Below are 26,929 nucleotides of genomic sequence, written 5' to 3' on the forward strand. Positions count from 1 at the left end.
AATTCTCACATTCAGTTTTTATTTCCCTTTTTTATTTTAATTTCAAATGATTGGAGTAGAGCTATCATATGAAATTTGACCTGCCCAGGTCACCTGAATTATGCAGTATAGCTACTATGAAAATTTCATCTCCACATTTCTAGTTGAATACCCTCTAGCCTTTCCATGCTTCAAGTTTCTTTCTGAATAATCCAGCCTTTCCACATTTCAAGTTTCTGATGGCTTTTTCAAATATTGATACGTACTGCTGATTACATTCCTCATGAACATTTTGTACCATTCTTTTATATTTCATTTAACAAACTTTCAAACTACTACAGGTATCTTATGTTTTTATTCTATCTCTATCATCTCAGATGCCTTTTACATTAACCTCCAGAAAAAAAAAAATTTTAATTTATTTTTTCTATATTCTTACCAAAGAACTTACCTATGATTTTATTTTTAGGTACTTTTACACACAGCTTTCTTACATTTTTTGTTTATATTCTGTGAGAGCACTTACTGTCACATGCTAGAAACTTTTGGTATTTCTTCTATCAGACAACTTCACTACATGCTTTACTGGCTGAATCAATGTTTTCCTCAGATTTTCCTTGTGAGTATTGTGCTTAGATTTTCATTTCTCTCCCTTCTTCCATAATATTTGTGTATTTCAGTTTACAATACATCTGTAAGCTGCTCGACTTTGATTCTTGTCAAAACTTTCATGTATATTTTTGTTTTGAGTATGATGTTCACTTCATTATGCTCAAAATTTCACTTTCACATTCACTTCATTATACTCAAAACCAAAAGGTGATCACTTCCCCTTTCAAATTCCTTATATATTGTTGTATCCTGAATCAGTGTAAAGATATTGCTATCAACAATAATGTAGTTAGTATGACTTTTCCTGTTTCTTGTGTGTTTTCTTTTATAATAGATTCCATGGGAATTTATGTCCATCTTTATGTTGAAATGTTGAGTTAGTAGTGAACTGGTCTTCCTTGTTTAACTGGGTGATGTCTCAGTTGGCATTACATTTCATAATTTTGTTTCTGGTTTAAACACCTAAACAGCCATATGAATGAAATATATGAATTAATTCATGCTCTGAATCCATGTTATTTCACTAGTAATCAAATGTTTTAATTTCCGTGGACATTTCACATTCATGTAATTATTGACATATAAACATGTCGAGGCTGGTAAGGGGTTTAAGCGAATGAAGAATACAGGTTAGTCATCTAACTCCCAAATTTCCAATCCATCTTTATTCACTATTCATTTAAGCCTCATGACAGGGTGCACCATGAAATATGAGGATTGAACATTGGATTAAAGCCCTGGTCAGTTCTATGTATTTCTTACTGGTAACCAAAGGTGACCACCCACACACACTAACCTAGTTTATGCTTTGACTCATAGTCACCTCTATTGTTTTTTATTTGGTGGGATACCCTATGACTTTTGGTGTGGAACTGCCATGACAACTGTACAATTTACATGAAAATGAGATATCTTAGCAAATGCTTTTTTTGGGGGGGTTGGGGGGATCTTTAGGTGTGGAATTGATTAGCTAATGCTTTGAACTTGATGTGAATATTTACAATAACTAGGTTGAATTAATCGGTTTCCTTGTTAAGAAGTTGTTAATTGTGGATCTCCTGTTGACAGTAATGCCAGTGTTAGTAATAAGAAGCTTTGAATTGAGTGTGCCAGTGGTTATTTTTATTTATTTATTTATTTTGTGTGTGTGTGTGAAAAACATATAGAAAAGTGTCAGATAAACAAATTTTTGATTGTTGAGGCTATAAATGGCAAGTATTCTAACAATAAAAAAACATTATTCATCAGAAGGATCCTCTGGATTTATCATTCTTCCAAGCTTGATGAAATGATCACACAGTATTGAAGAACCATGGTTTAACATGTCCTATGGATTTGCTTTTATTTCTTTGCATGTAATCTTGAAGATCAACAGCACTATCCATCTAATTATAATTAACTTCACTTCCTTATAAAACTAAAGGTCTAGATTATCATTAATGTGTTAACCTATTTATGAAGTGTCATTTAATTATTATGGATAAAAGCATTCTTTTGAAAAATGGTACATTTATAACTTTGGTGGCTATGTTGTTATAATGTATATTTCCAAGTATATTATAGCTTCATGAAAACAAAAGAAATGTATTGATGAAATACTGTTGTTTGTTAAAATATTAAAATGGTCGTTAATAGTTATTTCTTCTCATTAGCGAATTGAGCAGCATAGAACAATAAAGGATGGTGAAGGTAATGAAGAAACTACTGTTTCTAGGTCCCTTGGGGATCAGACACATTCTGTTATTACAAGAAGTGATTGTCATGGTGTGAAAGAAAAGCAAGAAAATTTTGTTAATCTTGATGAAAGTAAGACTTATTTGATTTCTTGTATTACTAGTATTTTATATTATCGTTGACTACATAATAAGTCTATATGGGTGAGTAGTCTCTTTGTATATATATCATTTTTATAGAAAATATCTAGGTTCAGAATCTCCTAGATGAGGGGAAAAAATCTTTTAGTAGGCCTTTTAAATACGCAAGACTAAATTAGTTGGTCTTAGATTAAACATAAGGTATCTGAGGCAAATAAGGCCCACCTTATTTAAAATTTGAATAAATTAGACAATTGTTTAGATTAAGTGAAACAACAGTTCATATTAAAGTTTGTATTATTACTAATTAAAAAAACACAAATAAGAACAATTCTTGCAGTAATTTATATTTTAACCAAGTCTTTAATAAACACCTTGTGTGGGCCTTATTAAACCATAGTAGTTTAATAAAGCCCTTGAACAAAATTAAATATTTAAAAAAGAATAAACACTTATTATTAATTTTAATCATAATTATTAGCTTAAGAACAGTCATAAGGGCATACAAATATGCCACCTTCTTCTTTGGTGAGACCAACACACTCTTCATGGTACCATTTAAGACACTGTGTACATTGCCTCATCTCAGCAACCTTTTCTTCTCTGCATCCATGGCAATACCACCCCTCTTTTGACACTCTGTTTGTTCCTTTATTTATTTACTTTTTTGGTTCTTCCTGTTTTTTTAGTGGTGAAAAGATCTTTGGTCACTCTCTGGCCCTTATAATTTAATGCTTTTCTTCGTGGTGTTGCCTTTACAACTGCATAATTTGGCATTGGCATTAACTCCTGAAACGATGATTTCAAAGAGTTCTTTGTTTTTAGATTTGCCAATGGAATATCATCATCGGAGTTATCTGAATCACAAGATGGAGGATTAGGACATGTTCTTTCAGGTGCTGTTTGTTCCCATCTTGGCACTGGCTCAGTAATTTCATTGTCGGAATCCGAAGAGGATGAGAAGTAGAGTCAAAGCGGACAATGTATGTCTTGGCTGCTAGACATAAGACTTGGGCTCGGTGTTAGAAGAATCGGAGTCGTAGATATATCTTGTCATAGAAATATCTTGAGGATCCTCTTCAGTTCTCACACTTTGAGATTGAGGCTCAGAAATTTCAGTTAATACAGATGGTGCAAATGCTTCTTCAGGAATGGCGTCAGGGTTAAACGGATACAGGCCCATTGCTCTGAATCCTCTGATGATATTACTATGGGTCATACACTTTGACCAGACTTTACTGAGAACTATATTAAAACGTGCTTTGGTCAGTCTTCTATCAGGGTTTTGGTACATGAACAACATGAGTTCTTGATCCCAATGATGCTCGAATGATCAGTAGACAGCTTTGTCTAGAGGCTGTAGTTCGTGAGTGGTGTTTGAAGGAAGGCAGTACAGCAAAATATTATTCTTCTCTGCAGCGTCAACTATGAAATAATCTAAGTGCGATGATGCCCCATCAAAAATCAGAAGACATTTTCCAGGAGCTTTATTTTTTCCAAGATGGTTAATGAAGTCAATGAATAATATTGTAGTCATGCTCCCCTTTGGTGCCATTCTTACTAAACGTCCAAGAGGCAAATTATCATCGAACTCAGGCTTGTGCCTTTTAACTTTGAAGACAGTCATAGGGGGAATAGTAGACCCTATTGCATTTACACAACCAACAACAGTGACATTCTCGGCATGTTCTGAAGCGACCATATGTACTCTTTGAGTACCTTTTTGCGCTAAGACTTCCTGCTGATTATGTATTGTAAGACGACATCCCTTCTCATCCATGTTGTAGAGGCGTTCTGGATGATTGTTAATGTCCAACTTCTCATAAAGCTTCTTGACTACATCAAAGTAGTCGAAGAATTGAATGCTATTTTGCTTTGGCTTTATTTGAGCTCAAGCAGGATTCAAAAATCGAGCTTTACGTTTAGAAATTGTTGGGTTTCTCTTTAAAAATAACTTCAACCAATCTTTTTTTGCAAGGCCACTTTCTTTATTGAAGTTATTCCTAATTTCATTTTGTTTGCAAAATATAAAAGTTTGCCTGCATATAGCTTTTGGAGTTAAAGGGACGCCAATTGAAGTAAACTTTACTATTCTTTCTACCAAGTTCTTCTCTTGTTCTTTTGTTAGCACAGTATTTCTTCTTAATCTTTTCGTCATCTTCTCTCTCTTTAAATGGTTCCCCAGTGTTCTTCTAGATACTCCATAGCATTCTGATGTTGCACGTGGTGATAGTTGTCCTCTTTGCACAGCTTTCATAGCTGCATCTAGTCTTTCATCAGTCCAAAGACCTCATTTCTTCTTAACTTCTGACATTTTCAGAGGCTTTTAGCAAAAAAATAAGTAACTAAGTTATTATGAGCAATCACCAAAAAATAAAATCATAAATTATAGCAGTTTAATAAGGCCCATCAACAAATATACTGGGCTTTATTAACCACCGTGAACTAGATTAGATCACATCTATTTTCACATAAAATATGAATTCAAATCAATTAAAACATTTTTTTATCATAAAACTGAATGTTGAAAGAACAATTTAAATATAAAAACAATGCAAAAAAAACAATATTTTTAATTAAAACTTACGAATTATTGCAGCTTAATATTATTAAACAGGACGACATAACCACCTCCCACAAAGGTCTATGTCAAACTGACACAATACATTTACTAGACAATATGGCACCACTGATTTGCCATTGCTTATTGTGTCCTCTGTGTGTGTGTGTGTAAGAAACCAAACCGACGCAACTTACCGTAAATGTGTTTTTTTTTTTTTTTAACGGCCTTATTTACCTCAGGTACCTTACTTATGGAAAAAAGCATAGTGAAAAAAACACTGTATGTTGGAAAACATTATTGAAAGTGGGACAATGTGAATAATTTGATTTTGAAATCTATCAGAATTAATTTTAAAAAAATTAAGTTTAAGAATTTATTTATATCATGATTACCAACACCTCTTTAGCAGGATTTCTCAGTCTTCATAGGTTGCAGTATAGACACACATGTAACATTTTGACTTTGGTGGAAGGAAAAAAAATCTGTAGCCATTGCGTAAGACCAGCTAACTTAGCCACATCTGAAAACGAGGACTGTAACTCTTTCTGTGACAGACTGGAATTGAACATTGCTGTTTCTCCAAGCAGGTGCTACATGGTGAAACATTCAGCCATGAACACAATTTCAAAATGTAAAGTTTTTGTTCTATGCAATATTTTCAATATTACTTAAATTCCAGTAATGTTGCAAAAAAAAAAGACATATATTAATATGATTAAATTAGAATTTTTCAGCCAGTTGATAATGGGAGATTGCTGAAATTTCACACTGTTTCTTTCAGCATAGCGCCATTCAAAATGGCGCAGCTTACTTTTGTTCATTCTAGTACTTCTTAAAGCTTAGAAATGTTTTGTGAGTTTTAGATCCTCTCTGGAGCAGCCATCTCTGAAGTGTTTCTTAAAGTATTTATCTGATTATGGGATTGACATTATTTTGCTGAAGCATGTAGAACCAAATTTATTAATTGTCAGTGTATATAACCTGACATTAGGATTCACATTAGGGGGTAAAAAAGACAGGTAACAGATTGATTTGGAAGAAAATTATAGATAGAAAGTTAGTAATGATGTAAGTTTTTCATGTAGTACTATCATTATTCTGTATACCCCTTGAGGGTACATATCAGGAATTTGATGATGATGATGGAAAAACACCCATCGGTGTTTGCCAGTACTGTCAAACATGCACCTTACAAAGGCGGTCTGAAAGTTCTCGGTCTCGATGGCAACACTATTGGCAAGATTTTTTTTTTTTTTCTAAGTTGGTACATCTGTCATAAGCATCCATGTGAAATTGCAAGCCATTTTATCAAGTAGCTTGTTTTATACAGCTGTCTGAAACAAAAGTGTTGTCTGTATCCCTTGAAATCGATAAAATTGACTATCATGCAGTTATAAAATTCTTTGTGAAAGAAGGTTTAACACCAAAAGATATTCATTTGAAGTTCATAAAAGTTTATGGGCACTCTTCTCCTTTGTTTTCGACAATTAAGAAATGGGCTGCCGAGTTTAAACGTGGGTGTATCAGCCTTGAAGATGATCCACATGAAGGACTTCCAAAAAGTGTAACAACACCAGAAATCATTGATCAAATGCACGATATGGTATTGGATGACTGGCGAGTCAAAGTGCGTGAAATTGCTGAGACTATAAGCATTTCAAAAGAACATGTAGGATATATTTTGCATGAAGAATTGCAAATGAAAAAGCTTTATGCAAGATGGGTGCTGCACTTGCTCACAGCAGATCAAAAATGCACTCGCATGAAAATCTCTGAACAGTGCTTGGAGCATTTTACCAAGAATAAAACTGATTTTGTGTGTCAATTTTTTACTATGGATGAGACTTGGATTCACCATTACACACCAGAATCCAAACTGCAGTCAAAACAGCAGACCGAAGCCAGTTGTTCAGTGTCAAAGAAGACAAAGTCTGTTCCATCAGCAGAAAAGGTCACAGCATCGGTGTTTTGGGATGCTAAAGGCATTTGTTTATTAATTATCTTGAAAAGGGTAAAACAGTAACCGGGGAATATTATTTGGATCTTTTAACCAGACTGGACAATAAAATTCATGAGAAAAGACCTGGTTTGCAGAAGAAAAAAATCATCTTTCATCAGGACAGTGCACCTGCCCTCAAAGGTGTTTTGGCAATAGGAAAATTAAGGGATCTGCACTATGAATTGTTGGAACATCCACCCTGTTCCCCAGATTTGGTTCCCTCTGACTTCTATCCCTTCCCAAAACAAGAACTCTTCCTCACTGGTCACCTTTTTTCTTTGAATCAAGAGGTGGTTACAGCTGTAGAAGGGTATTTTGCATCTTACTGAGAACCACTACAGGGACGGGATAATGGCACTGGAGCATCGCTGGAATAAATGTATTAGTCTTAAGAGAGATTATGTTGAAAAATAAAAATAATTTTGAAATTATAAATTTCTTCATTGTTAGGCTGAGAACTTTTAAAGCCACCCTCGTATACAATGCTACTGGTTCTGTAGAATCTGTTTCTTTATTCCAGGTTGAAGAATAGTGAGTAATGTACCATTCTAAGTTACAGCTCTTCTGGCTCTGTACACTGAGAACCAAGGGTTCAGTGTATAGAGTTCAGTGTGCTTCTTATGAATAACAGAGGCACTAATCAGTGCATTTATGGAATCTACACATCTGCAGCACTCATATTTTTTTATGAATATTATTAATACTGAAGCCTCCATAGCATCATGGACTCATCAAGTGAGTCCACATTTCACTCACACCAGTTACCATAACTTTCCTGAATTCATTCACACACAGCATGCATTCACCACCTCAAAAGGTAAGCTATTCCAGTTATGCACTGCCCCATAAGAGAAAAATCTAAATCTCACTCCTTTCTTGATTGAATAAATCTTAACTTACTTACTGAATCTAGTTACGAAATTAATTCTCAACTTCCATAGATGCCCTGTCATTCTCTCCCCATCCTTTTTTGAATAAAATCCATCTATGTATCCTGTATGACTCTTTCAGAAGTTGGTCTGTATCATATTACCCCTCTTGCTCCTGTTTGCAGTCCACACATTATCAGTCTGTTCTCATAATCTACATTCCACAGTCCCAATATCAATTTTAACACTCTTTGGAAAACAGGAAACAAGATTGTGTACTGTTGTCTAGGTGAGTTTACAACAAGGCCTAATCTTTACATGTCAATGTCTGTTTAAGTATTGCAGCTATTATCTGAATTGTATTTGCATTCTTTGGCCCCGAACTTCAATTTCCTGTCTACTAAAATTCCAAGATCCCTACCCTACCTTGATCAGTTTCTTCTAGCATAATCTCATCCATATAATAAAAGCCATTGGATATCTCATCACACCAAAGTCATCATTATATGTTCACTAGGCATTCACAGATGCTGTATGGTCACTCCGATGTTTGGTGATGTGCCACACCGGGCCTCGCCATGTAGTCCTGTTGTATGCTTTTCTGGAAGCTTCGACTCTCTGACGATCAGTCACTCCACACATACACACACTCACACTCTCTCACTCACTCCATCCATCCATCCATCCTATTGATGGTCTATCCCTTCCTCTTTTTCCAGAAACTTTACCTTCTATTACTGTTCTGAGAAGTCATCCTTTCGATGTGGCCAAAATATTTTAACTTTCTTCTTTCAATATCCTTAAGGAGCCTTAAAGTTCTACTGATCTTTTCCAACACTCATTCATTTGTATACCTTTCAATATATGATAGTCATTTTCAGATGTCTGTAATTCCAACATGTTCAAATCATTCTGTAAGTGTGTCATTTGCATCACCAAGTAGCTGTATGTCTCATATCCCTCCCAATATCATTAATGTGAAGAGTGAATAACAGTTCACCAAGAATGACTAATCTCTGGGGTTGCACAACAAGTCACCTTAATTTTGCAGACTCGTTCCCCCATACACTACTTTTTTTATATGTCAGTCAGCTCTCTCCTCTTATCAAAGTTAATAGTCTATAATCCAGTCCCATATCCTCCCACTTATGTAAAAGCCTTAGCAAAGTCCAAAAGTATCAAGGATATTCATTCCCCTTGTCTAACTCAGCAGTAACATTATCATAAAATGATAATTTTAATGAGCTGATAATGAGTATCAGCACAGAGAAGATTCTCTGTGCTGATACTCAAATTATACAGCTGGTTCAGCTGAACAATCTCTTTTAGCATCCATGCTGATATCCCATCAGCCTCTATTGCTGAATTCTTATTCAGTTTATGCATTAGCTCTTGCACCTCTTCCTCATAAACATGAGTTTCTTCATCCAGTATTAGAGGTAGCATTCAGCCTCCTGTTACAGTTTGATACGTTTTAGCAAAATGGGTCTAAAAGTAAATTAGTCGAACAGTCTCTTCTGCATCTGCTACCCACATGATGTCCTCATCTAGTAGAATTATTCTTTCACATTCATTCTTTCTTTTACTTGCAACATAATGATAGTTTTTTTTTTCTCTTGTATTACACTACCATTTTTTTTAAAACTTTTTTTATTTATCCTTGCTTTTCACTTTTTTTTTTCGTATCATTAGCTAGACTTTCTCTGACTTTCTAACACAAATCTATCTGCCACTTAGAATGTCAGATAGCCCTCTTCACTCTCTGAATACATTGATCTTTTCTTAACCAGTTCTCCTAAGTACACTGTACAGATAGTACAGTGTACTATATAATCTTGTGCCAGTTTTTGGTTGCCTCACTTGGAATGACCTCTCCAACTTTCCAATGTCAGAAACTGTTTCTGCTCAACTAATCCAAATGCCTGCTCAAGCAAGTTACAAAAATTGTTCTCCTGGTTCTTCTTCACACTTCATTCAAAATTCCTTTTTCAAAAACGGATATACCAATGCAGATCAAAAAAGAAAATTCATCATACCACATGGCATTTTAACAAGAACTCCACCTTCATACTGTCAACATATACAGATCTTTGAAAGGGCCAGGACAGAGGGACAAATTCCTGATGATTGGAGTAGAGCTGCAATAGTACCCATATATAAAAAGGGAAATAAAACAATATGTGAATTACAGAGGTATTTCCCTACTGAGTGGTCCAGGCAAGATTTATGCCAGTATACTTGAGAAATGGTTGAGAAGAATTGTGGAAGAAAAAGCTTGGTGAAGAACAAGCTGGATTCAGGCCAAATAGAGACTGTCAGGATCAGATTTTCACTTTACAACAAATAGTCGAGAAAGCATGGGAATATAACAAAGATCTATATTTAAGTTTTTTTGATTTGGAAAAGGCATATGACAAGGTGCCAAGAGAGAAGCTATTCAATACACTACAGTTATATGGTGTCATTGGGGCATTAGGGGCATTATATCAAGCAATACTTAGTCTTTATTTGAGTTGTAAGTCAGCAGTTAGAATTGAAGGACGTACAGAAAGATGGTTTAATGTTAAATCTGGTGTGAGACAAGGATGTACATTATCCCCTCTGTTATTCATTATCTATATGGATCACATTATGAAGGAAAGTGGTATTAAACATGATATCAGAATTGGGGATGTTAATGTCAGCTCTTTGCTTTATGTGGACGATGTTATACTTCTAAATAAATCTGCTACAAGTTTGCTAGAATCCCTGACTAAATTGAATAAATGTTGTAATAGATATGGTATGAAGGTCAGCAATAAAAAGACAAAGACAATGAAAATAGGTAGAATCCTTAAAAATGGCAACTGTGTTTTGAATGGGAAACCTGTGGAACAAGTAAAACATTTCAGCTACTTAGGCATGATTTTTAGCGAAGATGGTAAATTAAATATAGAAATAGACAACAGAATCAACAAAGCTGGTATGATAGGAAGTCAATTGAATAAATTCATATGGAATAAGAGAGAAATTAGTCGGAACACTAAATTAGCTGTATACAAGACAGTGTTCAAACCAGTTTTAACTTATGGATCTGAGAACTGGGTCAGAAGTAAAACACTTGTCCAAAGACTAGAGACTGCAGATATGAGAGTCCTGAGAAAGATTAGAGGCGTGAACAGATGGCATCAATGGCAATATCATATTAAAAACGAGGACATTAGGAAAGAACTTGACATTGTCAGCATCCAGGAATGTGTTAGCAGAGTTAATCTCAGGTGGTATGGTAACTTGAACAGAATGGGCGAGGAAAGATTAGCAAAACAAGTGTTCTCTGCCAGGTTGGTAGGAAAATGACCCAAAGGAAGACCAAGATATACATGGATTGATAGGGTAAAAAGTGCCATAGAAGATAAAAATATAAGTCCTTTCTTTTAGGCTTGCACGGTGATCCGAATGCATTTTTGGAAATTATGGAGACAACTACCGTGTTTGAATAAAAACTTTAGTTTAATATTACTAAAATTTTACAATTCGACGTTTCGACCTTTATGTCAAGGTCATCTTCTGGAGCGTACAAATATACACAAGAAACAAGCTATACTACAATCATACTGGTTCGTTAAAGACACTGACTAATTGCTACCACAATTGTTGGCCTGACCTCTGGTGAGAAAAAAAAAGGAAGAAAAAAAAATTATACATCAACGCTAGAGTCCTATTATTTGTGTTGTCTACTATATACATATATTAACATCATTCCAGCCAGTTGGAGTGGAAAGGTTTCTAATACTAGCGTATTGGCTAGAGTCCTGACTAATGTTGAATCTTTCATATTAGGTTGGCTGAATGTGTGCCATCCAGATCCTTGGAATTTTCATACCATCTTTATTGTTGATATTTGGGTGGTTTATCAGGATTTCGCAGGATTCTTTAAATTTTCTTTCGTACCATGTTTTTGTGCGGTGTAAGGAGCAGGTGCTTTTCCATTTGATTTGGTGTAAGGTGTTAAGTGCATGGTCTGAGAGGCCTGCTTCACCATAATGGTTATATTTAATGTGTCTGTGTTCTTTCTTGCGCATCGGGATTGTCCGTCCTGTTTCACCGCACTCCTCCTTACACCGCACAAAAACATGGTACGAAAGAAAATTTAAAGAATCCTGCGAAATCCTGATAAACCACCCAAATATCAACAATAAAGATGGTATGAAAATTCCAAGGATCTGGATGACACACATTCAGCCAACCTAATATGAAAGATTCAACATTAGTCAGGACTCTAGCCAATACACTAGTATTAGAAACCTTTCCACTCCAACTGGCTGGAATGATGTTAATATATGTATATAGTAGACAACACAAATAATAGGACTCTAGCGTTGATGTATAATTTTTTTTTTCTTCCTTTTTTTTTCTCACCAGAGGTCAGGCCAACAATTGTGGTAGCGATTAGTCAGTGTCTTTAACGAACCAGTATGATTGTAGTATAGCTTGTTTCTTGTGTATATTTGTACGCTCCAGAAGATGACCTTGACATAAAGGTCGAAACGTCGAATTGTAAAATTTTAGTAATATTAAACTAAAGTTTTTATTCAAACACGGTAGTTGTCTCCATAATTTCCAAAAATGCATTCGGATCACCGTGCAAGCCTAAAAGAAAGAATTCAGATCATCCATGGAAATGATACCCACAAGCGCTGCAATCGCTATGGTAAGCTAAAGATTCGTATTTCTCTCCTGATCAATCGACTGGCCTTTTTAAAAAGATGCAGAGACAATAACCTCATTCCGATCTGCATCAGGCTAAAAAAGAAATTTACGTCCGCTAAGGCACTCCGTATCTATGACCGCACAGAAGAAGCAATGCTTAGAGAACAGATCCAAACAGCCCGCCGAAACCTAGCTACAACACAAAATCTAGTTTCTAAATTACAATCAGAACTATTGAACTATGTTAATCCAGACATTCTACAAACACTTGAACGAATTACTGACAATTCGGCCAAGCATACCCTGGAAAAGAACAAAGAAAAACTCAAGAAAAAATTCCACAGGTTGAAACAACGGCAAAATATGGCGGCCAATCAGAGGACTTCCTCCCCGAGAAACAACAATGAACAACAAACAAGGGAGACAAGGAGCGACCAACCACCGACAAGCAAGAACCATGTGATTAACATATCAAGCCACACCCTGAACAACGGCGAACTCACGATGCTGAATAAAGGACTGAACTATGCAATAGCGCCTAAAAAGGTAAACAAACTGGATTTTATCTACCACATTTAAAGAGGCATCAGATCCTTACCTAACAACATAGCAGACAAAATACGACTAGAAACCAGTAATGTCCTAAATACCAAGAAAACCATACAGAACAACCTGACTAAAACAGAATTAGCAGCAATTAAATCATTAAAAGCCAAACAAAACATAATAACGAAAGCTGATAAAGGCAGTGCCAGTGTTGTCCTTGACAGGTCAACATACATACTGCAAATGAACCAACTAGTAGCCGATAACAACACATATAAAATGGTAAATTATAACCCAACAAAAAGGATAAAGGACAAAACGGAAAAACTACTAAAGTCCGTCACTTTTTGGCCACCAGACACAGTTAAAAAACTCAAACCCCCACTACGCCTGCACCCCCCAGAATATATGGGGTTCCGAAAATACACAAACAAAATGTGCCCCTTCGACCAATAGTGGAAGGAATAGACAGTTCCAATTACCACCTAGCCAAGAAATTAGCGGCAACACTCAAGGAGTTGGTAGGTCATTCCCCCTCCTACATAAAAAACACACAACACTTTATAAACAAAATCAAAAACATAACACTCGACAAAGATGACTTATTAGTCAGTTTTGACGTTTCTGCCCTTTTCACTAATGTCCCCATCAATGACACAATTCTCCTACTACAGAACAAATTTTCGCCCGACATTACGGCCCTCTTTGCCCACGTACTAAAGTCTGGTTACTTCGTGTGGCAAAACAAATTCTACCTACAAAAGGAAGGTACAGCCATGGGCTCACAATTATCCCCCCCAATCGCGAACTTCTACATGGAAACCTTTGAGCAAAGGGCTCTTGATTCCGCCACGCTTCGACCGACAATCTGGCTCAGATACGTTGACGACGTGTTCGCGATCTGGCCGCACGGGCAACAAACGCTAAACACATTCCTCAGCCACCTAAACAAACAACACGAACGCATACAATTTACCATTGAAATCGAAAACCAAAATTCGCTCCCGTTCCTAGACACGCTAGTTACACGTCTTCCTTCAGGCAGTCTATCCTTCACGGTCTACCGAAAACCGACACACACGGGCCAATACATACATGCGAATTCATACCACCGCCCAGCACAAAAATATGGAGTCATAAACACCCTTAAAAACAGAGCCACAACTATTTGTTCTAACCAGCAAGCCCTGAAACAAGAACTAAAAATCATTAGTGACACATTCATAAACAATGGCTATAACAAAAATACTGTCAATAAAATACTCTATAAAACCACAACAAAAATGAATCTAGATTACAGTAAAACCATAGCCATCCCATACATTAAAGGGTTATCAGAAAAAATCAACAGAATCCTACAACATTATAACCTCAATGCCACCTTTAAACCACCCACTAAACTTAAAACCATATTCAGTGCCTCTAAGGATCCTCTCCTCCCATTAGCACATCCTGGAGTCTATTGCATCCGCTGCACCTGTAACTTACCATACATTGGTGAAACAGGACGGACAATCCCGATACGCAAGAAAGAACACATTAGACACATTAAATATAACCATTATGGTGAAGCAGGCCTCTCAGACAATGCACTTAACACCTTACACCAAATCAACTGGAAAAGCACCTGCTCCTTACACCGCACAAAAACATGGTACGAAAGAAAATTTAAAGAATCCTGCGAAATCCTGATAAACCACCCAAATATCAACAATAAAGATGGTATGAAAATTCCAAGGATCTGGATGGCACACATTCAGCCAACCTAATATGAAAGATTCAATATTAGTCAGGACTCTAGCCAATACGCTAGTATTAGAAACCTTTCCACTCCAACTGGCTGGAATGATGTTAATATATGTATATAGTAGACAACACAAATAATAGGACTCTAGCGTTGATGTATAATTTTTTTTTTCTTTTTTCTCACCAGAGGTCAGGCCAATAATTGTGGTAGCGGTTAGCCAGCGTCTTTAACGAACCAGTATGATTGTAGTATAGCTTGTTTCTTGTGTATATTTGTACGCTCCAGAAGATGACCTTGACATAAAGGTCGAAACGTCGAATTGTAAAATTTTAGTAATATTAAACTAAAGTTTTTATTCAAACACGGTAGTTGTCTCCATAATTTCCAAAAATGCATAAAAATATAAGATCTGATAATATTGGAGTCTTGACAAGTAACAGACTGATTTTGAGGAAAATTGTGGATAGGAAGTTAGTAATGATGTAAATTTTTCATATAGTGCTATCATATCCTGTACACCCATTGAGGGTACATATCAGGAATTTGATAAAGATGATGAAAGGGCAGTAGCTAAAAGCTCACCTTCTGTTTAAATGCCATTCGTGCCCTTTGTTCTGTTACAAAGGCCATTGAGTACAATTTCTGCTCACTTGTGCTTCCACCATTCGTCCAGATGGCATATTGTTATTACTCTATTTAAAGATAAAGCTGACCTCTTGGCATCATTCTTTTCCAGTTCCCACATGCATGACCAAAATAATTAACTCCGACCATACCAGAAATGGTGTTCCACATACCTCCTGTTGGTTTTCAGCAAAGACATGAGAGGAATCTTCAGCAATAATACAGATACAAACAACTCTTTTGGTGATGATGGTTTCTTCTTAATTCTACTAAAAAGTCAGCCTTCAAAACTGATACTTGTTATCTCTTTTGCACTATTTTATACTCACTTGTCAACTGTCCTAACACATAGAAACAAGTCTGTATGCAAGCATTTTAAAAAATGGAGATGAAAGGTCTGCTTTCAAAATACTGATCAGTTGCTCTCTCATTCCTCTTCAAAATATCAACACTTACATTGTTCACTACCCAGTGAGTTAATCAGTGATAACCAATATGGATTCTGCAACTGTAGATCCATACTAGATTAGCTTACTTGGTCTACATCACCCATCAGATCTCTTAGCTTACATTACTCACCAATTCGACACATAGAAAAGTTGGAGAAACCTATGCTATTTGCTTTTCACATTCTCAGATCATTTGAACAAGAGTAATCTGGTATTACTCTTGATTTACTGGAAAAATCTTGATTTAAAGATTTTTCCAGTAAATTGCCATCCTTTGGTTATCTTCCATCTTTTGTAATTTGATAGCCAACTTTCTCTGTGGGTGTTCACAGCGTTTTATTATGGTGGATGGCTTGCTCCCGTTAAGCTTCTCCATCAGTGCAGGAGTGCCTCAGGGCTCTATTCCATTGCCTGCCTCTTTCGATTATGCATAATGACCTTCTCTCACTGGCCATTAATCCTATCTAGTTTTGCTGATCATAGTATGCTCTATTTGACAAACACTCCAAATTTCATTATCTTCTACAACAGCACCTCACTATACCATTTTTCTATGTATTCTTTCACAGTATTCTTCTACCAAAATGCAGTCTTACATTCTCTCATGCAAATGGTATTGCATGTCATCTTCCTTTACCAAAATACCTTGATGATGATATGTAGCTGGTTTTTCTACCCACTACAGGGTGACCCTGTAGTGGGTAGAAAACGTCTTCTCCCATTGCAGGAGGGTTGGGTCTACTATTTCCATTGGTGACCTAGTCCAGCTTCGGGAAGTGTTTATTCACTTGTATGTATGCAGATGGGAGACAATCACAAACAACCATGCCTAGGCGGAATTCAAACCTGCAGCCTCTTGCTGGAGAGCAGATATGCTAACCAAAATAATCAACCAAAATACCTTCCTTTACGTAAATCATCAGACTGGATCAGATCTCTTTTGGGACTGATTTTCCTCTAGACCAGTGGTTCTTAACCTGGGGTGTGTGCACCCTTGGGGGGTGCGAGAAAGCATTTCCAGGGGTGCGAGAGAAGTTTCTAAATTTTGACCCAGATTCGATGGAAGACAGCTATTTCATAAAAGACAATCTTATTGAAATACGAGCCAATGCACGTATTCAGATGGAGTTTGAAAAACTGGGCTTAGAACAATTCTGGTGTACACAGTTACATCCTTATCCACAGCTGGCAAAAGCAGCATTGCGGACGCTTTTACCATTTGCCACCACCTACCTGTGTGAAATGAGATTTTCATCACTTTTGCACATAAAAACAAAAGCCAGAAATTTCTTAAATGCAAGTGATGACTTATGCTTGGCTCTTTCAAAAACGAAGCCTCGCTTCAAAAGTATTATTATGAATAAACAACAACATAGCCATTAAAAATTGAGATTTTGTTTTGTATGTATATATAAATGTATGCGTTTTATTTTTCAATAAATAAATTATCTTGCAATAGGTGTCATTTCCTAAATAAAGAAATAGAAACACATTTTTCAAGGGGGTACGAGAACTTATTTTTAGATTCAAGGGGCTGCCGATCACTAAAAAGGTTAAGACTCACTGCTCTAGACTTTCCTGGCATCACTTCAGTAGCTTTTTCATTCTCTTAAAAAACCTAGACATCCTTTTCTGCTCAAGACATTATTTTTCACATGTCCAGCTACTAACTCTGTACAGCTGCCATATCTGCTCACCCCTGGAATACTGTTCACATGTTTGGAATGGTGCAACAAAAACTTCCCAAAAAAATTCTTGCTGTATTGCAATGATTCTGGTAAAACCACATTATATACATGAAATTGATGGAAGTTTTTCCACTTGGTTATACTATAAATTAAAGATACCAAGAAATGATATACTTGGTTTAATCCTTTATCTAAGTGTAAGCAAACAAAGTTTGCACCTGAAATATAATCAAGTATATAATTTCTTGGTATCTTTAATTTATATGCATGAAAGTAAAGAAAAACTATATATTCATGAGTGGATATAAAATGGGTGAAGGTGCATCAGCATTGGACACCAGAGATCAGGAGAAAGGTTGCATGAAGTAATTATTCCTGGTTCTTCTTATTTCATGTGAACATATGGACGAGGGTATGACAAAACATGAAACTGTGAGTCATCTTGTTTGGATGTAACAGCCTGAGCTAGTGGGATTGATGGTCTTGAACATGCTTTCCTGGCGTTCCTTAATCCCATTTGAACCAGTAGGCTATCCTTTGAAAAACATAATAACTGCATTTATGATAACAATTATACTAACCACAACAAACAGTTGTGGTTAGTATAATTTGCTTTGTTAGTAAATTATAAAAGCATAGCAATTGTACTAACAATTGCTATGCTTTTCAAAGGATATAGGCAGGAACTGATATAAGTGATATTCAAAAATACAGTCCAGGTTCTCACTATAGTAAACTCTCAGGAACTAAATACAGTAATCCCTCGATTAGTGTGTCATTTTTTTCCGATACCCAAATTCGATTAGTGCGCCTATATACATCTAAAAAATAAATGTAGATTTTAAAAATTTTCTATCTACACATTTTTTATGATTAACTATTTTAAAAAATCACTCACCAGGATGAAATAATTTAGTTACCGATTTAAAACATTTTACACAGTTATTTTTAATGGCATACTATACTACTTCTATGTATACTATGTTCCAAATTTTTACCACCAAAATTTATGTTGTCTGCTATAGTACGCCCACAGATTCGAGACCCTTCGACACTTCTGTGCATGTCACAAAAAGGAGAATCCATTCCGATAATAGGGTAATCAATCCATCTTCTGGGATGAGTTGTTTATTATTACACATGGGAAAATTAACTTCTCTTTTATGATCATTGTAGTTTTTAAACTGGTGATTATTTTGCTTGTAAAACAGTTGAGAAATTTTATCTATAAAGCACGAGATTTCGCGTGTTGGCGACCAATTCGTACATCCTTCATTTCTTTCTCCCCTTCAATGATAACATTCAAGAATTAATTAAATCTCATTCTGAAGAATTGAGTGATTTTTACCTGCTAAATTTAGATGCACAGTGGGAAGATCCCGAAGAATATGAAGAAAATTTAACCACTGATAGTCAGCCAAAAGAGATTTCACAGAAACAATTTGAAAATATTTTTCATATACAATCGAAGTTTTTATGTGATGCAAACTGTCTTCACAACAAACTTCATCCAAACAAAAGATTCATTAAGCAGCAATGCTTAGAGGCTGACCCTGATGAAGAGAGAAGCAGCAAAATCTGCATAAGAGGCAATAGGGCCATACCGTCGGTTGTATGAAAAAAGATCAATTCTTTGTTATGAAGTAGAATAATAAAATTTCTATTCTGAATATGTTTTATTGTCTTTCAGCTTCATGGTTTACCTTTAATTAAGCCCTGAGACATACCTTAATTCTTTTATAAAAAAATTAAGGTTCAAAAAAGAAATTTGAGGAACGAATTATACATTTTCCCATAGGTTATTATATTCGATTAGTGCGTTTTCGATTAATGCGCCTGTTTTAAAGAACGCATTAGGCACACTAATCGAAGGATTGCTGTAAACTTTTTTTTTTTTTTAATAATATAAAGTTTGCTATAGTAATGTTTGTAGGAGTATTTTCAGAGACTTTTCACTAGTTTTTAACTTGAGTGATTTAGTACAGTGATATTTTCTGTAGCGAGAGTTGGCTATATCCAAAATTTTATAGCTTATCCCACTCACATTTTTCTTTAATCTTCCCTTTATGTCTTGAATCTTCCTTTTTTTTTTTTTTGAATAATTGTTCCCAGCATAATATCATCTGGGAAAAATTATTCAAACTTTTTTCTTACTTTTCCTACACTTACTGATTTTTTTATAATTTTTAGATGCAAGTTAAAACATTCCTGTATATCTTCTTCAGGGATGCTTTTCTCCTTCATAAGATTTAATATTATGCTATTTACATTGTTCAATTGCTTTCTTTATAGTACCTTGTCAGCAAAATAAGGTTTTTGAAGTAGCAGAATGTTATGTTTTATCAGTAACTCCTAGATTGTTGGAACCATTTCTCATATACTGCATTTTGATTGAACTAACCTTGCTTTCCTTCAGTATGTAGATCATGTTGCTGGTTAACACCTTGATTCATTAGATTCTTGTCAACATAAGTAAAATCCAATCCGATAGTGTTCATAGTCTCTTAGAATGGACTGATTTTTTTTTTTTTTTTTTTGTTTTAATTATGTGGCCTCTGCTCACTGAAAGTTATAAACCTATAGTACAATAGCGTTGTGGGCTAGGAATTTTTCTCTAATGCCTTTTATTCCCCAAAGGGAGTAGACAAAGATCCTTTAGCCCTAACTACCATTTTGAAGACTAGTGGGCAGCTAGTCTCCATCCTTTGAGCACATTTCCTGGTAGTGAGCCTAGAATATCAAAACTATTCAGGAGAAAGAATATGGCAAACAACTGTTGCCATCTTATGGTCCTTAATCCTGACATTCACATTATTGCCTGTGATTGTTCTATGGGCAATTTTTTTTAGGCGATGCCAGGTTAATACTAATTTTTGGAGGAAAAGCATTCCTAGCCCATGCCAAAAACCAAATATGGAATTTTTTCAAGCCACTTCAGACCTCCAGTGAACTTGCACCAGGCTGTGAAATTTTTCTCTTGCCCAAGACAATCACAAGCATCCATACCCATGGTGGGACTGCATCCTGTTGATCAGAAAGTAGATTTGCTAACCTCTCAGCCAGCTAGGCTAGCAGTGCATTAAACAGAATGTATTTCATTTGCAATTTCTCTAATTCTTAATGTTTGATTATTTTAAATAAGCAGTGGAAAGTTTTTTTTTCACCTAGTTACAAATTCAATTAAACTTAGCAAGAAATTATATGCTTGCTTAATCTTTTTAAGAGTGATTTTCAGGCACTCATCAAGGGAGATTACATGCTAAAGCTATCATACTTATTCTTGAATTCATTCACACTTCTTGCACACCACATCCATTGGCAATCCATTTCAATCACGCACCACCCTATGAGAGAAAAATCTAGCCCTCATCCCTTTTTTAGCAGAATTCATTCTCAGCTTCCAAAGACTGAAATCCCTGTATGACCCTTTCAGAAGTTTGTACGTCTCAATCATATCACCCCTCTTTCTCCTGTTTGCTAATATATGCAGTCTACAAATTCTCAATCTGTCTTCATAATCAGTATTTCACAATCCTGATATCATTTTTAACTCTCTCCTTTGCACCCTCTCCACTGTATCAGAATTATAATGGAAACCTTGTGACAAGACCTGCGCACAATAGTCCAAGTGAGGTCTTATCAAGTCCTTGTAAAGAGGCAAAATGACATCCTTATCTTTATATGTTAAAGTTCATTTCAGCATTGCATTTATCTTTTAAGTTGTATTTGCAATCTTTGCTACATGGCCCCTGAACTTCAACTTGCTATCTACTAACACTCCAAGATACTTAGCCTGATCAGTTTCTTCTAGCATAATCCCACCAATATAATACGACATTGGATATATAATTATGCCAAAGTGCATGAGTTTGCATTTACTGACATTTAACTGAAATCCATTTTCCCATGCCCACAATTACAGCCTATTCAAATCATTCTACAAGTACTCCATATCAGCAACATTCCTGATTACCCTACCTATCTTTACATCATCAGCAAATGGCTGCATGTCACCTGTCAAATCCTTCCCAATATCATTAATGTACACATTGAATAACAGTGGACCAAACACTGATGCTTGTGGTACACCTCTTGTTACCTTAAATCTTGCAGATTGGCATCCCTCGTAAACCACTTTTTGATATCTGTCAGTCAGCCATCCTCTTATCCATGCTAATATTTTATAATCCAAATACATTTTCTCCAATTTATGCAACAGTCTTCCATTTTATATGCTGTCAAAAGCGTTAGCAAAATCCAAAAGTGTCATGGTGTATCCATTTCCCCTTGTCTAGTTCAATGATAACATTATTATAGAATGTGTATAAGTTGCTAAAATATGATCTTCCCGTAGTAAACCCAAGCTGTTCATTGCAAAGTAGTAGTGTACCACAAGGACTGATCCTTGTTGTGGTACTCTTCATCACTAGTAACCAATCCACCAGGTCCATGATAACACCCCACTATGTAATTGATCTTGTTAGATTTCACCTCACATTAGATGACTTCAAATTCATTGCCACAGAAAATACTGTTACTAGTACTAATCATAGTTCTCAACACTAACCGGATTCAGATCATTTGATATCATTAGCAACATGTTCCTTTCCTCCTCTGCTATCCTGTCTATTTTTCCTGAAAATACTGTACTCTTTACACTCGATGCCAGTTAGTATGTGTGAATCTGATAGCCAGGTCTAACTAATGCCTACAATCTGAGGGACCAACATATTGACCAAGGCAACAAACTCTACCCCTTTATTTCTGATACTCCTGTCTGCAGTCTGCACGACACAGTTGGACAACTTGCAGATCTCTGTTCTTCTTTAATGCCTTATACATGTAGACATCTTTGCATATGTTTGATGAGTCCGAACTGGACGAACACAAAGTCTAAATTGTTCTGTCCTTGTAATCATTTCAATGATAATGCCCATTCCTGTTATTAGCACAATTATATAACATTGTTGCTCTTACACTCGTTTTCTCACCATTCCTCCCATTAGATTTAGTTTCTCTGATTCTGTGTGTTAGACCAGTTATTAGTTTTTCAAGAGTTCTAATACCGAATTTATTCAGGTGTAAGCCATCCTCTTGCACAAATCCAATCTTCCCTCAAACTCACTCCACACATCCAAAAACTCACAACCATTCCCTCTACACAGCCTATGCATTGACATCATAGCCCTTATTAATTAATGTTTATCATATCGAGGTAAAATACTGACGATTTTCACTTTCTCACTTTTCATTCTCACCTCTTCCAACAACCCTTTTATGTCCTCTCTCATACTGAACTTATCACTAGTTAAGTCTTTAGTATCTACTACAATTACGATCTCGTTTTCTTTTCTTTTCTGTTTTTGAATCACATGTGCTATATTTTTAATTTTAGCTCCTGGAAAACTTGATATTATAACCCGCTCATCAACAGCATGTTTTATGATAGAGTTGTCATACCAAATAACATAACTCTCTGATAATCTGCTGTAATTTTGCTATTTTGGAGATTAATTCATTTTCAAAAACCTCCTCAATATCTTCAATAACCTCCTTAGCAGGGCAAACCTTCTTGTTCTCAACTTTGCTGCTCTTCTTAGCATTACATTTCTTGTGCGTTTTTGATGCCATTTTGAACTATAGCAATATATTAACAAAACATATATTATGTAACACTAAACATGCTGTGAACACAAAAATCTCCACTAATATGCTATAAAACAGGTAAAAACCACCACTTTTACATGAGCTCTAAATTCACTGACCAATCACAGTGTAGCCTCGAACCCAAAAAAGAGTGCTTGCTTACACTTAGAAAAGAGTTTTCTAAGTGTAAGCAAGCAAAGTTTGCACATGAAGTATCTTCCTGACTAGGCTTCTTATAGAGACTGATGACTTCATATTAATTGCCTTATTATACCTAATGCAAAGCACTTAATCCTTTATATGCAAATAGTCTAGTTGTGAAGCTACTTCATTTGCAAACTTTACTTGCTTACACTTGGATAAAGGATTAAACAAGAATATTGGGTGTAGAGGAGTAGCATGGGAATTTCCCAGAAATTATACTCAAGAATATAATTTCTTAGCAAGTTTAATTGAAATCAGTAATTGAACATGTGCAGTGATTGTTCTCTTTGACTGGTCAAAGGACAGTATGTTGTTTTTAATGTTTTTTAAGCCAATTTAATGCAGTTGTCCACTTAGGATTACTCATTTTAAATACAGCAAGAGTTTTTTACCTTACTACTGAATCATCAAACACAGCTCCTTCTGTATGTGCAACTTCCTTGAGAAGTGATGATCTGCTAGAACTAAGGGATATACATTCTGCATAATGAAAGAAACTTGCATATTGATTCTGTAAGTAAAAGATTCAGTGACAGCACTTGAAGAGTTGCTGAATCTTTTTTATTCTCAGGTGTCTCTCTGACCCACTAGTATAGTCAGTTTCACACTAGATGACTACTGAAAAGTCCTAACCAAAGTTGCATAACAACATTGCTCTTCTAGAGGAATAAGATTGATGAAAATAGAATGAGAACAATAATATAATTTCTTGTAAGGCTTAATCTATTATAAAGGAAAATCATGATAGTAACAATTTTTGTAACAAATTATTTCTTTGGTCTCTTTAAATTGGTGAATGATTAGTGATGATGTTACTTTTGGGTTAACAGACAGCTACGCAACTGGACAGCAGCCAACTTTTTTTTTTAATATTGATCTCTTATACAAGAGTTCGAAGGACCTAGAAGCACATTATTGCTATGTGAGGAGATGGTGAATTGTCATGTAGTGAAGTAGTGTGCCCTCCCATGATGAATTAAAGGACTCCTTAGAGATGTCATGTAATAATAATGTCTAGGATGCAGGTGAGAACTCAGAAGTTTATTGACTTTTTTTTTTTTTTTTGAAGAGTTGCAGGTTGGAGTTGTTTGGAAATACTTCCTAGGGTAGACTATTTCAGAGTATGGAGGTGGTTGGATTAACAAAGGAAGAAAAAAAACCAAATTTGGTGTGTTTGCAGTTGTATAGTAAAGGAATGCTAGAAAGCTGCTGCTCTTGTGCAACAGAAAGTGAAGGAATGATGGTTGCCAGTTCAGTGGAGCAATGACCACTGAAGATCTGTAGATCTTCAGTGGTCATTGGTTCGAGTCATTGGATAGAGGTGAAACACTGTATCTGTGAGATAGAGGTTGAAGTAAATCCATACAAGAAGGATTGTCTATGAGCTGAATTGCTCACATCTGGACAAGAAGAATTTTTAGAGAAATTTTAGGACATATGAGTAGTATTCTAAGCATGAGTGGATTTGTATATAGTGAAGAGTTAATTGTGTGTAAAATAGCACCTTGAATGCAAGAGGGTGCCTAGTTTTTTTTGGATGCTGAGGAAGCTACTGATGTGATGTGATTGTACAGGAGAGACCAGGTATGAATGCTAGTATAAGCAGAGAGATCTGATCTTGCCTGATGATTTGTATATTACTGAGGGTAAGGAATGTGAGACTAAGATTTCCGTGCAAGAGAAGAGGCAAGACTGTATTTTGGTGGCATTGAATGTGACCAAATTGTCCTTTTCCCATTGAAGTATTGTACATAGATCAATGCTTAAGGCACACTTTGTAGTTGATCTTGATGCTTGGAATATCTACCCACTGCATGGTTTGTCAAATGAGGGATGAATGGAGCATACTGTTGTCTACAAAGCTGTGAATGAGATTAGCAGTGATTGAGAGCAGGTCGTTTATGTACATGAGAAAGAGGGTAGGTGATAGGACAGAGGTCTGAAGGTACTCTTGAATTGGTGGTGAAGTTTGAAGAACCATCAATTATGACATACAGTGAACGACCAGAGAGGAAGCTAGAAACAACTTACCACTAATTACAGAGGTGGTAGGTTGTTTAGCAGGCCTTGATGCCAAATACAATAAAGAGCTCAGGAAATGTCAAGAGCAACAATGCAAGTTTCACTGAACCTTTCCATTGTGCATGTCCAGTGGTGGGTGATGTAAGCTAAGCAGTCAGCTGTCAATCTTGAATGGCATATTCCATACTGGTGGTTGTTGATTAATTGGTGGGCCTCTAGGCAGTGCAGAAGTTGGCTATTGATGACTTTCTGCATTATTTTGGAGAGGACTGAGGTGATGGCAGTTGTTCAGTAGTTTGACAGTAGACTTCTATCTACCCTTTTTTAGAATAGGTTATGTGATTGCTTCCACACATTGGGATAAGTACCAGCTACGTATAATAGATTGTAGAGATGACTCAGGAAGGATGTGCTCTGGAGCACATGAGAACAAATTGTGAGATGCCATCAAGACCAGGAGACTCATATTGTGCTCAGATTCCAGTATGGTAGGAGGCGATTTCCCTTGGTCATTAATGCAAGAATTTGAGGAAAAGAGTGATGCTAAGAGATCAGCTTTTTCTTTGGGGGAAGTAACAGTAGTGCCATCAGGATGAGAAAAAGAAGTGGAAGTGCAGGTGAGCAGAAATTGCATCCAACAACCTTAGCAAGGGACCAGAAGGCATTGCTTCCATCTGGACAGGAGGCAAGTTTTCTACTGTTGGCCTTTATAAAATCGGATTTAGATCTGCTGATGACTGTGTTTGCATTTGTTGCATGCTTCGGTATAGCTAAAGTATGAAGCTGGAGTTCTTGAAGTGAGCCATCTGCGGTAAGCTGAATTTTTTTTGACTACTCTTATAGACTTTCTATCAAACGTTGGAAAGCAGATGAGGATTCTGGGTAGATTGGGGATGAAGGCCTTCATGCTGATGAGGATAAAGTTGCTGCAGGGCCAGATGAGCTGAAGCAATAGTTAGACCAGCGTTTCCAAACTTTTCCTATGATGGAATACTTCACAAATCCTGAAATTTTCAAGGAACACCTTGGTTATTTTGTAATGTATTAATTAATTTAATGATTAATTAATAATTAAACATAAACATCATTAAATTAATTTGTGCTGATTTTCATTGACATATCCCTTTGATCACCAAAAATTTATAATATAAGTACTTACGAGTGAATGCAGACTTTTTCTTCTGTGTGCTGGTAGTTTTCCCCTCCTTTTGTACATCCTGGAGATCGCTTTGTAGGTTGGTGGTGGATGACTCACTATCTGTTGCATCACAAACACCTTCAATAAGAGATTTCTTAATACCAAAATTAAACAAAGTCCCTCGTCTCTTATTTATATTAAAATTTAAATCTGCAGGCCTATTACTTTTAAAAAATCATGGCACTGCGGTTTCAAAACTTTCACCCTACAATACGAACTTGCGAAGAAAGTATCTTTATACTTCCTTGCTGATTAGTCACTAACATTTGCAACGCAGGTG

General features: G+C 35.9%; 1 protein-coding gene across 1 annotated transcript in view; it reads left to right on the forward strand.

The window, feature by feature from the left end:
- The window catches only part of LOC150108603 (HCLS1-associated protein X-1-like), a 116,547-nt gene that overhangs the window by 81,760 nt on the left and 7,858 nt on the right, over positions 1–26,929 (forward strand). The window contains exon 6 of the mRNA XM_090416053.1: positions 2,244–2,397. Within this exon, the coding sequence (XP_090272179.1) occupies positions 2,244–2,397 (154 nt within the window). The remainder of the gene's footprint in view (positions 1–2,243; positions 2,398–26,929) is intronic.

The sequence above is a fragment of the Typopeltis vanoorti genome, chromosome 3 (genome assembly GCF_054136105.1).
Source record: "Typopeltis vanoorti isolate ZY-2024b chromosome 3, IOZ_Tvanoo_1.0, whole genome shotgun sequence".
NCBI classification, from domain to species: Eukaryota; Metazoa; Arthropoda; class Arachnida; order Uropygi; family Thelyphonidae; genus Typopeltis; species Typopeltis vanoorti.